The sequence below is a fragment of the Prinia subflava genome, chromosome 1 (assembly GCF_021018805.1).
Source record: "Prinia subflava isolate CZ2003 ecotype Zambia chromosome 1, Cam_Psub_1.2, whole genome shotgun sequence".
NCBI classification, from domain to species: domain Eukaryota; kingdom Metazoa; phylum Chordata; class Aves; order Passeriformes; family Cisticolidae; genus Prinia; species Prinia subflava.
The window spans coordinates 123,074,837-123,094,044 of NC_086247.1; the positions used below are offsets into that span (position 1 = coordinate 123,074,837).

The 19,208-nt window shown below is 42.2% G+C and overlaps 1 protein-coding gene across 1 annotated transcript in view; it reads right to left on the reverse strand.

The window, feature by feature from the left end:
- ITGB8 (integrin subunit beta 8) overlaps positions 1 to 14,789 on the reverse strand; it is a 47,389-nt gene extending 32,600 nt beyond the window's left edge. Inside the window, exon 1 of the mRNA XM_063411029.1 lies at positions 14,514 to 14,789. Coding sequence (XP_063267099.1) covers positions 14,514 to 14,643 — 130 coding nt within the window. The 5' untranslated portion in view covers positions 14,644 to 14,789. The remainder of the gene's footprint in view (positions 1 to 14,513) is intronic.
- Between the last annotated feature and the right edge of the window lie 4,419 nt (positions 14,790 to 19,208).

Genomic DNA, 19,208 nt, shown 5'->3' on the forward strand with positions numbered 1-19,208 from the left:
ATTTTTAGGTAATGAGACAAACTTCTCACAGTGAACAGCTGTATTAGGAAAATATGTACTAAAATATCTTTTTTAAATTTTATTTTGCTGATTTCAGCTATGGATTCTAAGATGAGATCCTATATCATATAAACAGCTACTTTTCAACAGGTCACTTAGAACGATGGCTGATGCAAGGCACTAATCACAGTTTGCACAGTATCAACAACACACATACCATTATCGGTATTAACAAGCCTAATGCAGTACCTTTGTAGCATTATATTGATAATGTGTAGGTTAATGGCAATTTATATAATTTCAAAGGTCAGACCTATACTTTTATTTCATTTCAACTGCTGCTGACAATTTTTGCCATGAAAGCAAAGTGAGAAAAAGAAGTATAAGTGAAAAGGAGAGCTACAGGTATGATATAAACAGTAAGTTGAAAAGCAGCCCAGGAAGGTGCTGGAATGCAGGGAAAACTGATTAAAGGGTGGGAGAGGTTGGTAGGGGTAAATAAAGGAGGAGTTGCTAAGGAGAGAGAAAAGAACAAGACAAAATCCAAAAGGTTTTTGTTTGGTCTTTTTCTGTTATAAAAATAAAAATTTCACATCCAAGCTTTACTTGGATGTCAAATGAGAGCAAGCTCATTCAGCACTAACAAAATAAATTTTTTTTACATTTATAAGAAGATAGCAACTGCACTTTGTGTTCTGCAGTTTGAAAGAGCAGACCTAGAGGCCACAGAAAATGTTAAGACATAGTGCAGGAGAGGGAAAAAAGTATGAAGATTTTAGGTAGGTACTGACATGCATAGAGTTATAGACCTTGCCACAGATCCCTTTCTAGGCAGTATTCATAAAGTGTAAAGACTCAGAATGAAAAGTTGAAGAAGGAAAAATAAAAGGAATGTAATTGTTCTTGACACACAAACATCCCTCCCACCTTCAAATGGATATGAAAGAGAGCAGAAATGAAAGGTGTTACAAGAAAAAGAGTGATAGATTCAGTAAAAGTGTCAAAGGATGAGGAAAAATATAAGATGCTGATCTATAATAGTTGTATTAAGTATAATAGTTGTTTTAAGACCACCATGGAGCAAAATAGGGAGAAAATTACACGAACTTTGAAGTTACCCATTCAAGTTAAGAACCATTGTAAAAGACAGAGCTGTTTTGATAAGAATAAATAGCTGACATGAAAAAAACAGAAACCTATGTTTCTAGCTATTCAGATAAGGAATAAGGAAGATTAATTCCTTGTCATTGCAATCAGTAAACCAAATAAGCCAAATTATAAGTATGGCCTAATTAATTTCCTGCAATGATATCTCAGACTCCTTTCTTAAGACATATAATCCCATCTGCAAAACACATACTTGAACTTAAATGCCATTGACCAGATAACAAAATATTAACACCTTTTTTTAAAAAGCAAAAATTGCAAAAAAAACATCAATATGTCTCTATGTGCCATTTTCCAGACGCATTGGACAACACTGAAAAATACCTGTCCCAATTTTTTTCTGTATGGGTAGTTTATTGAATCTATTGAAACATTACTTAGTTTATTAATACAGCCTGTCTAGTAAAACATGGGGGGGGGGTCTGTGTGCCTTTGCAGACTGCTAAGACAGAAAAAAAAAAAATCTTAAAATCCAGTTTCAGTGTGATCACAGCAGATAAAACCCTTTAACAAATGAATATACAGTACTGTTGGATGCAAATCTCTTTGCTGATAACTCTCCAGTCTCAAGAGCTCCATTTTCACAACATGAAGTCACAGGCTGGCAATAGACAAGTTTGGTACCATTGAAGCAAAAGGTTGAATTTTATTTACAAAGAGAAACTGAAAAAAGTTGAATTAACTTCTTTATTTATTATTCTGTCAACATCAGTACTCTGGTTCCCAAATACATAGTCCATTACAACAGTAACATTTATGGACATGCTTTCATTCATCAAATATTTATTATTTAGTAGTTAGCCTGCTCTAAAACCATAACTGTTTAAGTATAAACTTTTCAGTTGCTTTAAAAAAATCATGGTAAAGCAAGAAATATTTTTTTATGAGTTGACTTCAAAAAGAACTGAGATTTTTCCTGCCACTTCACCAAAATCAGAGTCCAGACAAGACTGAGTTACTGTTTAGCCAAAGCTAAGGGCTAGTTTCTACTGGCTTTGTTTGAACTGATGTATGCCAAAAGGTATTTTCGACAAGGGCCAAATTCTGTGCTGGGAACGGCACAGGCATATGCATGTAATAAAAAGTGCATCAGGTTAAACTACACTTTTCCAGCTTACTCCACAAAATTACAACCATGCTTCAACAACTGCAGCTATTTACAGTGATCACAGGTGTGGCAAGCCTAAACTCTCTAGAACAAGAGGGATCAAGGCAAGACAAACATCATATATATTATAATCATATCCTGCCTCCTCATTATGAAGGTAACCTTATCACAATCAGGGTATTTATCTAAGAGATGAAATAGCAATACAGCACTCTGGCATCTCAGAGGGGATGTTAAACAGGTTTTCAAACAGACAGCACTTTATTCAAGTACAGCCAAGAATTGGGATTGGTATCAGCTTCACAGTTGGTACATGCTTCTGCTGGTTTTGGAGGGTGTACCACTTGCTTAAAAGAGAAAGTCAAAACAGAGCTTACAGCTTATACTCCCTTTTCACGGCCCTCAGACTGGTGGACACTCATTAAGGCAAGAAGATAGGAAATTATCCAGCTTCTACAGGGCTGGTTTTCCTTCAATTGTGCATCTAATCTTGTTCTAGGGCAGCAATCAGCCAGGCTATCCCTCTGCATAGATAATAGATGAGGCCTTCAGTAATTTATGAGGAAAGCTGCAGCTTTTATGCAGTATCCTGCAGTTACCTTCACCTTTCTGTCTTCAGAGCAGAGCAACATGACCCTGCAGAGGGGACAGACAGTGACTGTCCCTCCTAACACATGGCTTCCCGATTCACTTTGGCTGAGCGTGCAGGTACAATGAAAAGCACTACAAAAATGCTACAGAGGAAGGATTATTTTTCCATCATTATTGTGTTGGACGGCTATTTGCCCAGATTACAGGAAAAAAACGAGTGTCTGTGCTTTAACTGCCAATGCTAAAACCCAGTCCTGGAATTAGGGATTTTTCCCCTTTTTTTTTTTTTTTTTTTTAAACAAGAAATAATTCTCTTTGCCTTTGGTGCCATGCTTTGAAAACACACTATGTCATCACCAGATTTTCCAAGAAGATTACAAGGTATGCCTCAAAATTAGCTTTAAGAGGTACTCAATCTTGCCCAGTCAAGGAGATTTCAACTTGAATATTGTACACTTTTTATGCTTTATAATAAAATCCTAAGATTACTTGACAATACCAAACAACTTTTCTTTCCTCTCCCTTTTTTCCTATTACATATGGGATTTGTTAATTTGTTTCACTTCTCCATTAATGCACTTTAGTTTTACTATTCAGCCAAAAAGAAGCTAAGCCATACAACGATTTTAAAATGTTTTTATGCCAGCAACAGAAGAAAGAGTAAACTAAAACTCTGCATGGAAGAGACATGTTTTTGCTAAGAAAATAATGATGTGTAAAAGAAAGGTGCAAAACATTGTTAAATTCTGAGCTCTCAAAAAATTTCTGTAAACCTGCCAAGTGAGTAAAAACACCTTTCTGAACAAACAAACAAGCTACACTCCCCGCAAACTAATCAACTGTTACAGTGTTCCTAAAAAGAGAAATGGAACTGGAAGATATAAACCATAATGTAGTTATGGAGATGGTAAGAAGTAGAGGTGAGAATTGAATAAGTCTTTGCATATCTAAATAGATGCAGTGAAAAGAATCACTAGTGAACAAGTCCTGATAACTGATAGGGACTTTCCATTCCTAACTCTGCCAATATACACCCCCTGAGAGTTCTGGGGTTCCCAAATTAATATGCATTACCGTATGAAAACAGTACTTTTAAACATGAGGGTCATTAGTGAGAGCTACACAGGTGATTTAAAAATGCATTGAAATGCAAAGCAATGCAGCAGTCTGCCCTCTGTGAGTTTGTGCCTTTGCAAAGTATGCAGCATAAAACACCTTTTTTGCATATTGTGCAAGGTCTGAGCGATGCCACTGGAGAGAGCTGACGCTGGATTTCAGCTGAACAGTGCAGACAAAAGGGGAGCACACCTCTGTCAACATTAACATTAGGGAAGCCCCGGCAGAAAATAGTCCCAGATGATGCTGGAGGATAGAAAATGGATCATAAGTCTGCTCTGTAATGGCACATAGACATGGAGTTCCCAAGAAGTGCAATTATTGAATATCATTATCTAATTAGTTCTGTAATAAGGCTTTGAGCCAATTATATAAGGCTCAAAAAAGGGAAGTGGCAGGTTCAGCATTTCAGTCAGAGCAACCCCATTTGGCGCTACGGGTTGGGGGGAAAAGGGGCTGGAAAGCTGCAAGTGGAAAAGACATTGAGGTTCTGGAGCATGTCCAGAGAAAGGCAATGGAGCTGGGGAAGGGTCTGGCACAAGTCTTATGAGAGTAGAGAAAAGGAGGCTCAGGGGGGGCCTTATCACACTCTACAAGTAACTGAAAAGGACGTGACAGCAAGGCGTGTGTTGGCCTCTTTTCCTAGCTAACAAGCAATAAGACAAAAGGAAATGGCCTCAAGATGTGCCAGGGAAGGTTTAGATTGGTTATCAGGAAAAATATCTTCACTGAAAGGGCTGTTAAGCCTTGGAACAGGCCACCCCGGGAAGTGGTAGAGTCGCCATCCTCTGGAGGTATTTAAAAGACATGAAGATGCCATGCTTAGGAACATGTTTTAGTGGTGGGCTTGTGCTGGATTAACAGTTGGACAAGAGAATCTTAAGGGTCTTCTCCTGCCTAAATGATGCTACGATTCAAGGAGATACTCCTGACATTCTCTGAGCTTACATGTGTCTTTCTTATCCTTATCTCTGAAAAGTTCCGGCCCTTACATGAAGGTTGCAGATCATTCAAAATGAAGACTTGGGGAACATAAGCTTCAGACAGATGCGTAGCAACTCAAGTTTTTCATGTATAAATATCATTTTTGAAGGGTTTTTTTTCAGAAAGATGTATATAACAGCATTTTGGAAAAGATACTACCCATAGCAGCTACTGGTATCGCAGTTAGGATTCAAAAACACGATGTTCAAACCACAGCCTCAGACATGGCCTTGACTACGAGAGACAGAGCTATTGACTACTCTGGTCTGACTTTGTTCCCAAGCCACAATACAGAATGAAAACAAGCACTGCAACCTTGAAATTTTTCACAACACAATTTTTGTTTCTTGGCCAACTTTACTTGTAGCCTCTCCTTTCTATGAAACTTCCTGCTTTTCTGCGAGCAGAAATCAACATAATTTCTTGCATTATGTTGATGCAAGTCATGGCTGCAAATAATAAGTCAAAGACTACTTGGCTTCAGAAACTAACCTGTCTCTTACAAATAAAAACATAGAGGAAAATTTACCTGGATTATATCATTAGAAGAGAATCATTTTGCACAGTCATAAAAGCTAATGCTTCTATGGCACAGGTTCGGTGGTCCTGTTTGCACAGCTTTACACCAACAAAAATGCAAAGTATATTGAAACAGAGAGCTTAATTTTTTTTTTTTTTTAATTAAGTCCATTTCAAGGAATCTTCAAATATGTGGAGCTGCGTTAATTCTGTGTCCTAGGATGGAACATAGGCATAGAAATTGTTATACTCCAGTCACCTACAGCTGCTAGAAGCTTGCTAAGAGCTGACTGGATTGAATAGTCATGCTGCTCAAGCAAAGCCTGGAATGGCTACTGCCACATATCACTGCTAATTTAATATCTTGTGTATTAGTAAGTACTGCTGGCAAGTAACCAATCAACAGCCCTGAATGGTTGGTATGTTCCTGCGTAGTCTATAAAATCTTACCTAATTAGGACGTCGTGATGGTTATAAAGGTAGATAAAAATGACTATTTTCTGCCTGCTTAAGAAGTTCACCCTTGAATAGAAGATAAGCCCAAGCTTTATCTCCCACCTGTCCTAAATAGCTCTACCTCCTCACACTAGGCCTCCAACCCCAATTGTTTCTCTAATGTACCTTTAAATTTCATATCTATTCATCACCAAATTGTTGCTTTCCGCCCCATAGGAGTATGACCTCATCCTGGCACTGTGTCTTCATCCACATACCCAGCAGCAGTGCAGAGGATTGGCAACTGCTAAGAACAGCTCAGAACTATTTCTTCCTACATAGTGTCACCAAAGACTACCTGATAGGTTCTTAGTCCATAGCAATGCAAACAGCTTACTTCACTCTTTTATTGGCATACATGGTGGTTTGGAACAAACCTACTCTGCATTTTAGACTGAAATTCCCAAAGCTGACAACTTAGAGGAACAAATCTCTCAGTTCTGAACACAAAAATGATAAACTGAATTGTGCTTTTACAGAAGATTTTCCTGAAACAAACCAAAAGCCCCAAACCAAAACTGTGCATGTGTGGATTAGGGAGACAGGTCAGACTTGAAACAAAACATTGAATGCATAATACATAGTTTACACTCGCAATAAGAAAACCTCAAGAATATTAAATAAAAGCCAAGACTGGTATCAGAGAGAATAACCACCACTCCCTAAGGACTTGTATGTAGTCCACAAAATTGGGAGGAACATTTATTCAAGAGGGCTATTTTAAAAATGTTACTGTTTTCTAGAATACCAAGTCTTTTGTATTTGCTATTTCAGTAATTTGCTTTTCCATAGGATTTTCAATCTCCAAAGATGGTTATTGTCCCTGAGACAAATTAGTAAAAAACTTTCTGGGATTATTTCGTAACTAAAAACCTCAAAACCTGACCACCTGTCCAGGAACAGACACTGGCCAACCTCTATTTTAGGTTTAGCCTGTTAAATTTTTATAATCTGGGGGCAAAGATTACACAAAACATGACTGAGGGCTATAAAATACGCAGACTCACATACTAACTATAACTAAACTACAGGTGCACACAGACTGATTGAATGCAAGCTTCTGCTTCTGCTCCTTCAAGGAAGTATTCACATATGTGTATGGTCTGCAGGTGCAGCTTAAATACTCTCTAAAGGACAGACTACAAACGTGCAAATTCTAGGTTTTAAACAGGTAGTGGTTTATTTAATGTTCTGAAGTATTGCCACAACATTTTTAACAGCAAAATGCACTCCAACAATTTTGCTTAGATTGGAAGAGCCTGCTTGCTGATGTCATTAGTTTTATTTAGTTATTTTGTGCTATTTGTGCCAGTGTGTAAGTTCTTACAAGTTTTCTTATTTCCTGGTAGTCTTGTTTGAACAAAAAGATGGGAACTTGGTTGTTTCCAAGAAGAAGCTCCTCTCTGAGGGAAGCAAGTTGTCCTCAGCACAGTACTAACCCTTTCTACCCTGTAGAGATAAGATGGAAATAAATTGTATTCTCAAGTATAGAACAAACAGAATTCACTTAGCCTAATTCCCTTGAACATCGAGAAGGAACTGGATTTATTTTGGAAAGGAGAGCTACTTGTTTAATCACACTTGGACTACTTTTGTGATGCCACCATACATCATGAAGCTGTATTCATAACATTGCTCCAACTGCAAAACACCATAAATATTAAAGTCTTCAATATCTGAACCCAAAGAACCGCTGCTGCTGACAACTCCCAAATCAGTGAGGAGAGAAGAGGCCTGAAGTAGAATAAAAATCAAACATCCAGGAACATCATTCTACCTGCCTGAACCTACAGAAATTTCCTCCTCCAATAATCATAGTTTAAATATTTGTCTCAGTATCTTCTGATGACTGTAAATACTTCAGACTCATTATTACTGTCACCATGGGTAAATACCAAGAAGTCACCACAGGCATATGACAATGAAGTCATGGGAAGCAGAGAAACATATAAAGAAAAAAGTCAATTATGAGCTTTACAAAGTTTTCAATTTAGGCCAATTTAGCCTCAGCTAGAAGTTGCTTTTTTGGCAGCTTTCTAATGCTGTAAATTCCAATCATCCTGAAACACTTACATTTTGCTCAAGGGGTTATTCTTGTTCTGCCACCAGAACATGGGGAATCCTGAATGGCTGGCAAGAAGCTTACTTTTCTTCTTGGAGAAAGGTTCCATTACAGTGTATAGTGAATTAATTCATTAGAGCCCCACTTCCTTCCCAGAAGTTAAACTAAATAGCCCAAGTCTATTTAAGTAAACTGCCAAAAGGAAAAAAATAAAGTTCAAGTACTTAGAAAGGAATAACAGACCATAGTCTACTTTGTCCATCAAAAATTATGTTTGCTTAAGCAAATAAGAAAGAATTATTACATCTTTCCACTGGTTAGACAGAAATCAGCAATTAGTACTGGAGATACAGGAACTCTGAAAATGAGTTTGCCGAAAAGGAGAATGCAAGTAGAATGAGAAGCACCGAGGTCTTAAGGATTTTATTTAAACAAACAAACAAACAAACAAACCAAACAAAAACCAGAAAAAGTTTATTAACAAAATGGAACTGATTTTCTTGTCCTGTTTTCAGTAAATTCATCAGAAGTCAAATTTATACCAAGATGTCTGGATTGCCAGTTACAGTAAAGCACTAAATAGTTCACATACGTAAGTTTTCAACATATGACTTTAGTGCCATTAATATATTTTATGAACACTGAACAAACCTTAAAGGTCAGAATACTAAGCTTTTCCATTCGTCCTTCTTACTCTGACAGAACTCATGAAATCCCAATCACTGCCTAAGACACACCTATCCTGATCTAAACAAGTACAGTTTTTCTATATGCAGTTTTTAAAAGATACATTGTTGAAAAAAAGTCATGTAGGTAATGTAGATTTAATTTGTATGTTAACGTTAATGTTTCTTACACCATATCTATTAATAGAATCATAGGAGAGAATCAGAGTGATTTAGGTTGGAAAGGACCGCTAACATCACCTAGACCAGTGCTTAAGCCAATACTGCCAAGTCCACCACTAATCCTCTACATTCATATATATTTACATGAAAAAACTTGAGTTTATATGCCCCTATCTGAGGCTTCTGTTCTTCAAGTTTTTGTCCTGAATGATTCCACCTTCATATAAGTGATGGAACTTCTCAGAGATGAGGGTAAGAAAGGCACATGGAGGCTCAGGAGTATCTCTTTGAATCATAGAATCATTTAGGCTGGAAAAGACTAAATCCTCTAGTCCAACTGTTAACCCAGCACAAGTACACCACTACAACATGTTCACAGAATCACAGAATCACAGAATTAGTTGGTTGGAAGATACCCTCAAGATCATTGGGTCCAACCCATGCCCTAACACCTCAACTAAACCATGGCACCGTGTGCCACATCCAGTCTTTTTTTAAACACATCCAGGGATGGCGACTCCACCACCTCCCCAGGCAGGCTATTCCAGTACTTTATTACTGTCTCTGTGCAAATCTTCTTAATATCCAACTTATATTTTCCTTGATGCAGCGTCCTCTCGTTCTGTCAGTTGTTGCCTGGAGAAAGAGACCGACCCCCACTCGACTACAGCCACCTTTCAGGAAGTTGTAGAGAGCAATAAGGTCACCTCTGAGTCTCCTTTTCTCCAGACTAAACAACCCCAGCTCCCTCAGCTGTTCCTCATAAGGCTTGTGTTCAAACACCCTCACCAATTTGTTGCCCTCCTCTGGACGCGCTCAAGCATCTCAATGTCCTTCTTAAACTGAGGGGCCAGAAGTGGACACAGCACTCAAGGTGTGGCCTGACCAGTGCCATGTACAAGGGAAGAATGACCTCCCTGCTCCTGCTGGCCACACCATTCCTGATCCAGGCCAGGAGGCCATTGGCCTTCTTGGCCACCAGGGCACACTGCTGGCCCATGTTGAGTCAGCTGTTCCTAAGCGTGACATCTGTGTGTCTTTTAAATCTTCCCAGGGATGGTGACTCCTCCATTTCCCTGGGCAGCCTGTTCCAAGGCTTGACAGCCCTTTCAGTGAAGACATTTTTCCTGATATCCCATCTAAACCTTCCCTGGCAGAACCTGAGGCTATTTCCTCTCATCCAACAACTTGTTACTCGGGAGAAGGCACACAGAAATGTGAAGTCCCTAGTTTCTAAGTAAGAACTTACAAAAGTGATGATGTGATGATGATTCTGACTTTCTGAAAAAGTCTTAATAAATATCAGCAGCCCATGTCAATTTACACAATTTGTAAATAAAATATCTTCAATTTTTCTTCCACTACAGTAATTAATACTTAGTTCTAATTGTCTCAAACTCAAGACACAACATGGACAAGTCATCACATATTCTTCATAAGGATTTGAAAAATATTACCAGCATTTATGTGCTCTATTAAGTATATGAGAGGTTATAATCTGACAATTTAATGTCTGCTTGTGGAAGGAAGGTCATGTAATGAAGACTTTAGCTTTCATGAAGTTGACATTCTGATATCTTTCTGATAGTCTGGGGAGGTAAACTTAGATTGTATTTAATGGAAAATCAAATATATTCAGGCCTCTTGACTAATGGGGTGTAATTTTTGCTTTTTCAGTTATTGCAGTTCCAGTCCTTGAAAGTTTAAACACTCGAAAAGAAGCAACTGCGTCTTCAAACTGTATAGAGTATTTCTGCTGCATGTAACCTTCAGACTGCCTTGACAAGTTTCCTCAGCAACAGCACAGCCAAAATGACAGACAACCTTCCCAGAGAATCAAGAGTATGGTTATTGCTCCTTTAGTTCATCAACTGTCCCTCTCCTCTCTTCTCCCAGTCTCATCTCAAACAGCTGTAGCATGAAAACACTGTAAATACTATACATGCAACTATGAGTTTCATTCAACTAGTAAAAACTATAAAATAAAAAAAAACCCTTACCACATAAGCCCCCCAAAGAGACATGAAATTGCAACGGATTGTGAGAAGTGCACAATTTGCAAAGCAACTGTATGCATGTATATGGCAAAATATGCTCCTTGAGCAAGGCACACGTAAACTAACCTCTCCCTCGCTATTCCTCAGAACTGCAACTTACAGCCCTTTCAAACACTCAGGCTGTTTTTCCCAAAGACTGGCTCCCAAAGGTTCCCCAAAGGTTGGCTTTCCCAAAGATGGTCCATTACCCCTAGGGAGCAGATCATCCACGCAGACTCAGGAAATGAAAAATGTGTTTTCTCTTCTTCTTGGATTGTTTTAAGCCTCAGGAAAAGCCAAACTGGTTCAGTGTTGGGTATTCCATACAACTCAGCTTCTTCCACTGAGTCTCAAAAGAAATGAGCAGCATTGGTAGACAAGAGAATTAACAGACAAACACCAGTTAAAGCTATCATGATGTATCTTTTATTTGAGAATTTTTTGTGTGCTTGTGTGTGTGTCATGGGACATTTACTGATCACCTCTCTTCAAAAACTTCCAGGGGTGGTTTGAACAGCTTCTCTTATTCCTTTGAGAAGTAAAACACAGTAATGGTTTATAAAACTTTCTTACTAGAGGTAATACATGGAAATCTGATGTGACAAGACCAGCGAAGCACCAAAGATCTTGATGGGAGAAAAAGAATGAATCAGAAGTCATGTTATTGGCATAAAACAATTAACAACAGCCCCCCTCATGATCACAGATCCCCCACTTTCCCCAGTGGTCTTTCCAAATGACATTCTCCAGAAGACTGAAAACACAAACTTTTAAAGTTGGTATTTAAAGAGACCTGTCAATCACAACTGTCTGAGATAACTGAGGAGTGACTGTTCTCCAACTTTTAAATCTGAGATAAAGATTTTCATTCCATCCCATCCCTGTTTGCACATCACAAGTACACTCTGTTTACTTGAGCTTCATAGAGGTATAACTCCCTAGGTATTTTGGAAAACACCAAATACCTTAGTTTTCAGATTTTAATATTAATTATAACTGGTTCTGGGACACTGCTGAGATTTGAACCAATGTCCTCTGTTAACTCTGACCAATCAGTCTTTCTTCAGTATTTAAGCCCCACATTACCCATGGGCTTATACAGTAGATAAAAAATAAATTTTCAGCAGTTGGTTTCTGAAGAAGGCAAGGGAACTGTATTCACTAAGTGAGCACTTACTCAACTGGTCAGCACAATGCATACACATGCTCTTGCTGTAGAATCCAGCTTTTATTCAATTCACTGGTTTACATCTTCAGGAGTTTGTCAGGTTTTAATGCTCAAACATAAATGTAGGGATCTGTAGAAATCCCTATAGAACTAGCTTTATTCTTATGTCAGGTATTTGTTATACTTGGCTTACTGAACTGTAAATTTCCTTTTGGTGAGACTTATTGAACAAGGGGCTCTTTGTAGAAGGCAGTAACACTACTCTTTTTATCTGAGCTTACAGAACCTGTAATTTGGGAATTGCAAATTTACAGCATTGTGAGATTTCCTTTTGCGCTCCTTGTAACTTCAAACCCTGTGCCAAATTCTACCTTTACTTATCCCCAAGCAATGACACATCTCAAAATGCAGTTTGCAGAACAAATACCTCAGGTAGTATCAAGCTCTCCATTTTTCAATTAGAAGAGCCAAAGATGCTCCAACAAGAATGAAATAAATTTGAGCTCTGTGGACATTTCATATTATTTCCAGTTTCTTTTAGAACTGGAGAGTCAATGCAACAGATATGCAGGTTCTGCCAACTCTGCACATAAATAAACTGGACTGGCTGATGGCACGGGAACAGCACGATGCTTTTCTCCATGCCCAGCACTGGCGATGCAGAAGCAAAGAGGAGTGGCTGCTTGCACAAAGCCTTGCTGCCAAGTATCTGTACATGGAGCTGCTGCCCAGTCTCTCTCAAAGCAGCCTGCAGACATTCAAAGAATCCAGGTGGTTCTGCACTGACTATCACAACCAAATGTAAAAATCTCGAACAACATTAATAACAACAAACAAAAATCACATGTTCATTCACAGAAAAACAAAACAGAACACTCTTCTTACTTTAACTGTGGCTGTAGCCTGTAAAGTGATTATGTATGAAGGAAAGAATTCAGTGTGCCTTTCAGCTTTCATGAATTAGCAGAGATTTCAAATGAAAAGGAAACAACAAGGACTATCTGAGTTATAGTCTGTCCAATCTGAGAGTTGTTGTCACAATAAACACATAACCCATGACGCATTGCCCATATATATTTTCACTATGAAGCACAACAAAGACAGCAAGCATCCTTTGGCACAAAAGCCCCATGCACAACCTCCCCCCTGTGGCATTCTGTTCTGATGCATTATTTGCACTAGTGTCTACCCAGGAACTACACTCATGAGCAAGCACAACACTGCATTCAGGCACAGAACCATCCTCTTCATAAAGTTTCAATTAGCCTTTCAACTCAATTGCACTGCATAAAAAAGAATCTGGGATACTACATACAAGATGTCATGTTTCATAAGAAATTTAATAATATATTTTATTTTTCCTATTGACATTTTGTTTGGTTCTGAATTCAAAATACAAAGCCAAAAATGCAAAATAAATTATCCTATGAAAGTTAACAAATTATTCCATTGTTTTTAATAGCACGGGGCAAATCCTACTGAATTAAGCATGAATTTGTCACATATGCAATAAAGAACTTAAGACTAATACATTGTTCCCATTGTAAATCATACTTTTAGAGGTTACATTTTAAATCAGCTCCAGGCTTAAGCTGGGAAATGTCAATTATTCCACAAGAAGAAAAAAATACAGAAAGATGATTGACAACCAGATCTGCTTTTATGACCACTGCTAGCTAAATAACCTTTATAAAATACTTGACTAACCTGCTTGCTCTGTCAACTGCTGCACTAAGGTACATTTGCACAAACTCCCCTCAGCCTGCACACATTAAAACTGATGCCCGGGGCTTTGGGAAGCAAGTCCACAGCGCGAAGGGTTACCCACATTTACCAGAGCCTTTTTCACCCGAGGACCGTGGCTCCCAGGGAACTGTCAACAGGCAGTTATCCCAAGGTAAACAGAAGACAATCTTCTCGTAGCTCTATCCCTATTTAACCCTGCCACTGCATGCCATATAAAGGACGTAAAACAGAGTGTTACCATCCCCAAGAACTGTCCATCCCTAGCTTGGGTCCCCCGGGCGGGTCCGGGTGCCTCTTCACGGAGTGTTGCGGAGGGTGCACTTCAGGACCCGGAGCGCCCTGGAGTGCGATCCTCCCGCCGGCTCCCTACAGGCGGGACGCCCCCGGCGTGCACAGCTCAATCACGGGCTGGCCCCGGCGGAGTGAGGGTTGGGCCGGGGCGGCCGCTCCAGCCCGGCTCTCCCTGAAGGTACGGTCCCTCCGCCAGCTCGGCCCGCCCGGCCGGCGAGTGCCGGTGGCGCCGGGCGGTCCCAGCTGTCAGCGCTGCGCCCCAAGGCAGCCGCCGGGCCCGGGCAAGCCCCCCGCCCACACACGACCCCGCGCCAGAACCAAACCCAGCCTCAGCCCCACCAGCCGGGGCACGGCGAGCGGCCCCAGGCGCTCGGACACTTACAGCGCTGGCAGAGTCCCGGCACGGCCGCCAGCAGCCGGGCCGCGCCGAGGAAGGCTCCGGGGCCGCGCTGGCACCTGGGCACGGAGACGATCCCCGCGGTGAGGCACGCCAGCAGCGGCACCCACATCATGCGCCGCGGCCGGCACCGCTCCCGCTCCCTCGCCCTCTTCTCGGGGCCGTGTCTCGGCGCCGCGGCGCGCTCAGTCCCGGCCCCCGCGGGGGCGGCGGCGGCGGGGCCGAGGGAGGGGCGGCGGCGGGCCCGGCACAGGTAGGGCTCTCGGCGGGGCGGGCGGGGGACGCCGCATCCCGGGGGCAGCGCCTGCCGCGCCCCCGCGCCCCGCCAGGGCCGGCCCTCCCCGGCAGCAGCGGCGCCCCGGCCGGGCGCGGAGCTTGGCTCCCCCCATCCGTCTCCAGCCCGGCGCGCCAGGGGCGCCTTGCCGCCCGCCCTGCCCGAGGGGTGCGGGGAGGCTGCTGGCACCGCGCGGAGAGCGGCGGCCGCGGCTCCGCACCTCCCTCGGGCGAAGAGGGCGGCTGCCGCGAGGGGCGGGGACGGCCGCCCCCTGCCCGCCCCCGCCGGGGCCAGGTGGGCGCTGCCCGCCGCCGTCCCGAGCCGCCGCCGCGGCCGCCTCTCGGCGCCGGGGGGACGGGGTCTGCTGAGGACGGGAGGGAAGGGCAGGAGACCGCGGCCGGCGGCGCTGCGCGGCGCTGTCCGGCCCCGGCGCGGAGGGTGCGTCCCGGGCCCGCGGGTGCCCGGGGTTGCCAGGAGACGGCAGCGGGGCAGGTTCCGCGGGCGGGAGTGCGGGGGCGGGCCCGGCGGTGAAGTCACTGCCCCCACCCGTGCCTTTGTTCGGCAGCGGCCCCGGCCGCGGCTGCCTGAGCTCGTTACGGCCGTGCCCCCAGGCGGGGAAGCGGGCGAAGGCCGCGGGCACGGCGCTGCGCCGCCTGCCCCCGCTGCACCTCGCCCGCCGCCTCGGCCCCGTGGCGGCCGCTCTGCCCTGCCCCGCCGGCGGGGCCGGCCCTCGCTCCATGTGACCCCGCCGCCGCTTGCTCCTGCCACCCTCGCCCCGTCACCACCTCCGCGCCCCGCGGCGCTGCCCCAGGACCCGGCAACGCCGCCGTTTGCGCCGGGGCGTCCCCCTGGCAGCAGCGCGGCGGCCCCGGAGCGGACCGGCAGAACGCCCCCTGTCACTTCATGTCACCTAAAAAACACCTTCCCTCCTTTACCGCCCTCCCCGAACTATTTCTGCCCGGAGTTTCCACCCCTCCGGGCGCAGTGGGAGTAACGCAAAGGTTAACCGTGCCCGGAAAGTACCGCGCCGTGCGGGCCAGGAAAGCCCCGCCGGGCCAAGGTGCGACCTCCGGCCGCCGCCCCGCCCGGCCCGGCCCGGCTTCCCGCGGCTCATGCCGCTGCGCTCCTCTGGAGGGCTCCGCTCCCCCGGGAGGCTGTGGGCGGAGGCGTTTTCCCGGCAGGTAAAACTCGCCTGGGTACCTCGCCCTGTCACACGCCGGTAGCCGGGCACTCGCCCGGCTGCGTTACGGGGTAGGTGTGGCGACCTCGGGTCTCCGATGGCCAGCCCTATGGCATCCTTCGTTTCTGATACCGGCAAGAGAGGACAGTGCACGCAGGATCCTAAAAGGATCTCTGTGGCGCACCCAAGTCTGCCTATGCAGGGTACAGCGTTAATAAATCCTGCAAATGCTACCAGTGTAAATAATGGACTGATTCACTGTCTTTAGGAATGAAGGACTGCGGAAGCCTTTTCAGATCCTGTGCTAAGCCTTGAGGAGCTATGTATGGTTTAGCATCTGAATGTCAGAGGTCAGAAACTAGACACGGTAGGTTTGTTTAAGAGTGCTGAGGAAGAGTTGGCAATGAAGCAATCCCGTGGTCCCACTCTTGGGATTTTTTAAATGATGTATCATCTCTTTTTTTGCTTCATTTTGGAAAAATCCCTCAGACATCTGACTATCATTCCTTGAGTGGTCACAGCCCAAATGGGGATATGGGATGTGAGAAAGCCATATGCAATGACATTCAGAAAGAAGTGTAGCATCTACAGGACTTCAAATATTGTGGCATTCTTAAGCTAAAAGCTCTATGATTTCACAGCTCACAGTCTCAAACACTATAGGTGGAGAGCTACATGTCCCTTGAGAACTCAGTTGGGTGCTGTTTGAAATAAGATACATTGGTGATGGGTGAACTAAACTCAGTTTACTCCTGTTGGGTACTGTAATCTCTAATTTGTAGAACATGATGTTGGAAGTTTATGGTGATTCAAATGTATCTGAAAAAAAATTGATGCATATGATACATTAAGAAATTCAAGAAAATATCTTTAAACAAAATGCCAGCAGAAGCAAAAGTGACTGAAATTGGAATTTTGGATTTTTCACCTGCATAGTTTAAGTGGTGCTGATGGGAGGAAGGATACACTAAATATCCCATACAGATATATTGTGTATGAAACTATTTATTAGACAGAATGTAAATTATCTTAAGGAGCATAAATAAAATGGCTGTGTCCTTGACAGCATGAATTATCTTCTGATTTTCTAATCAAAGGTTGTTCATCGTACAAATAGGAATTAGTCATTTCGTGCACTACTCCTGATGAGAACATCATGCAAGGATTTTATATTCTGGGCAGAAAGATAATACCTAAAGTTTAATGTGGAAGAAAAAAAATGGATAATTTTCATATAAAATCTGATAATAAGATAACCAAAAGGAAACCACTCTGGTCATTAACTTAAACCCTGAAAAAATAATGAAAAGGTTGTCGTAATTGGGTGAGAACTATGCATCCTGAATTAAGTCACCAGTAAAAAAGCCAAGAGCTGAAGATGCCAATAATTTAGGCCTCAATATGTAGAGGCTGCTGTAAGAGTTTAAGGTATAGTCTGCTGGTTTATATAAAATACCCTATTTCTTTAGCTTCATTCTTCCCATGGTGGAATCCAAGGTCTTGGAAACATGTACTTTGCAGTCATAGCACGTTTAAGTATATTGTTATTTAGACAGTGTTTATTATGCAATAATATAATTAGGCAAGAGTTTTGAATAATAATTCTAGGCTTGCAAGTGGAGAAACTGACTCATCCAAGGTCACATAAGAGAATATGTAACTCTCAAACTCCTGTAACAAGGAATTTAACATCACTGGAAATGGATTTAAAGTCTCAATCTATTGTCCTATCCATAGGGCCATAAACCTTGAAGCAATGTGTTTTGGAATCTCTGTCCTTGGAGAGAGTTGAAACTCAGCTGAACATGTTCCCAAGCAGACTGAACTAATCGGACCTGTTTTGAGCAGAGGGATGGTTGGGCCTCAGGGGGCTTTTTCCAACCTAAGTTTTTCTACGAATTTTTGTGGTGGAAAGTGTGTTATTATATTACATGTATCCTAAATTTCTTGAAGTGTTGTAACTGTGGCTTCTTTCCAGTATTTACATTTGCTTTATTGAAACAAAATGCAATTGTCTATCACCTTGTTGGTGAATAGTCTCTCTTTTCAGGAAACAGCTTTGAAAATATTGCATCTGCAATGAATGTTAACTAGAGCTGGTTAAAAACCCCAAAACTTTTCCTACAGAAACCATGTTCCTTTTTTGGTTGAATATTTCCAACCATCTTTCATGTGCCATTTCATGGGGGAGAGTCCAAACCAGGACTGCAAAGGGAAGATTGATGGTGTTTTACAACTTCTAATATCAAAACTTTGTAAAAAGTGTTCATTATCCAATCTTGTGATTTCTTACATTATCATGGAATCTTACACACTGTTAAGATCCCCATAAAAAGCATTTTAGTATTGTTAAATTAATTTTACTTTCCTCCAACTTCCCTATTTTGATTGTATAGAATCCTGCAAGAATGCAGGAATTGTTTTGGATTTGGTGACTTCACTTGATCCCACTGACATGCCAATTTGAATTTTTTTGCAGTATAACTAAAAGAATCATGCTTGTCTGTCAGATACAATTGCATTTGGTATCACTGGGGTTAATTTCTTTATACAACATTTGAATCTAAAACTGCATCTGTTTCATATAAAAAGGTCAGTTTATTGTGCAAATCCTTTATAACCTATCAATTAAAAATGATGGAACAGTTCAAAATCAGTGACTATTCCCAAAAAACAATTGGCAAGAGGTCATAGGCCTTTTCCTCAGAAGTGCAGACTATGAACAATCCACCTGTGCTATTTATTATATTCAGAAAAAGTCTACATATAATTCCAGCTGCCTGCTGCAGTACACTTTTTTTTAGCAAAATGTGCTTTTATTTTGTAATTCTGAAAAAAATTGTGATACATTTCCATATAAGATATTAAAACTGTGCACACTGATTTTCATTTCTAGGCCCAGTTCTTGTTGTGAGAACTGGTAATGCCAGTTTCCAAACTAGAAAATTCTTTACTCTCCCAAACAGTATTTTTCATTATTTTTTTCATTAAAACCTACCTTAGTTACCAGCCCATGCTCCTAACCTTCCTGATGTACATGGCACAAAGAGAAAATTGTCCATTTTAAGGTAAATCAGTAAACCAAATTGTCCAGTACTCTATTTAATTTTTTGTGAAGGCTTACATTGATTCCAGGTGGACATTTTATGGGAGTTTAGAAATCTTACTTAGGTTTGCACCTTCAGTAGGCCTGCATGAAATTATGTGGCAACATCTGAACCACTAC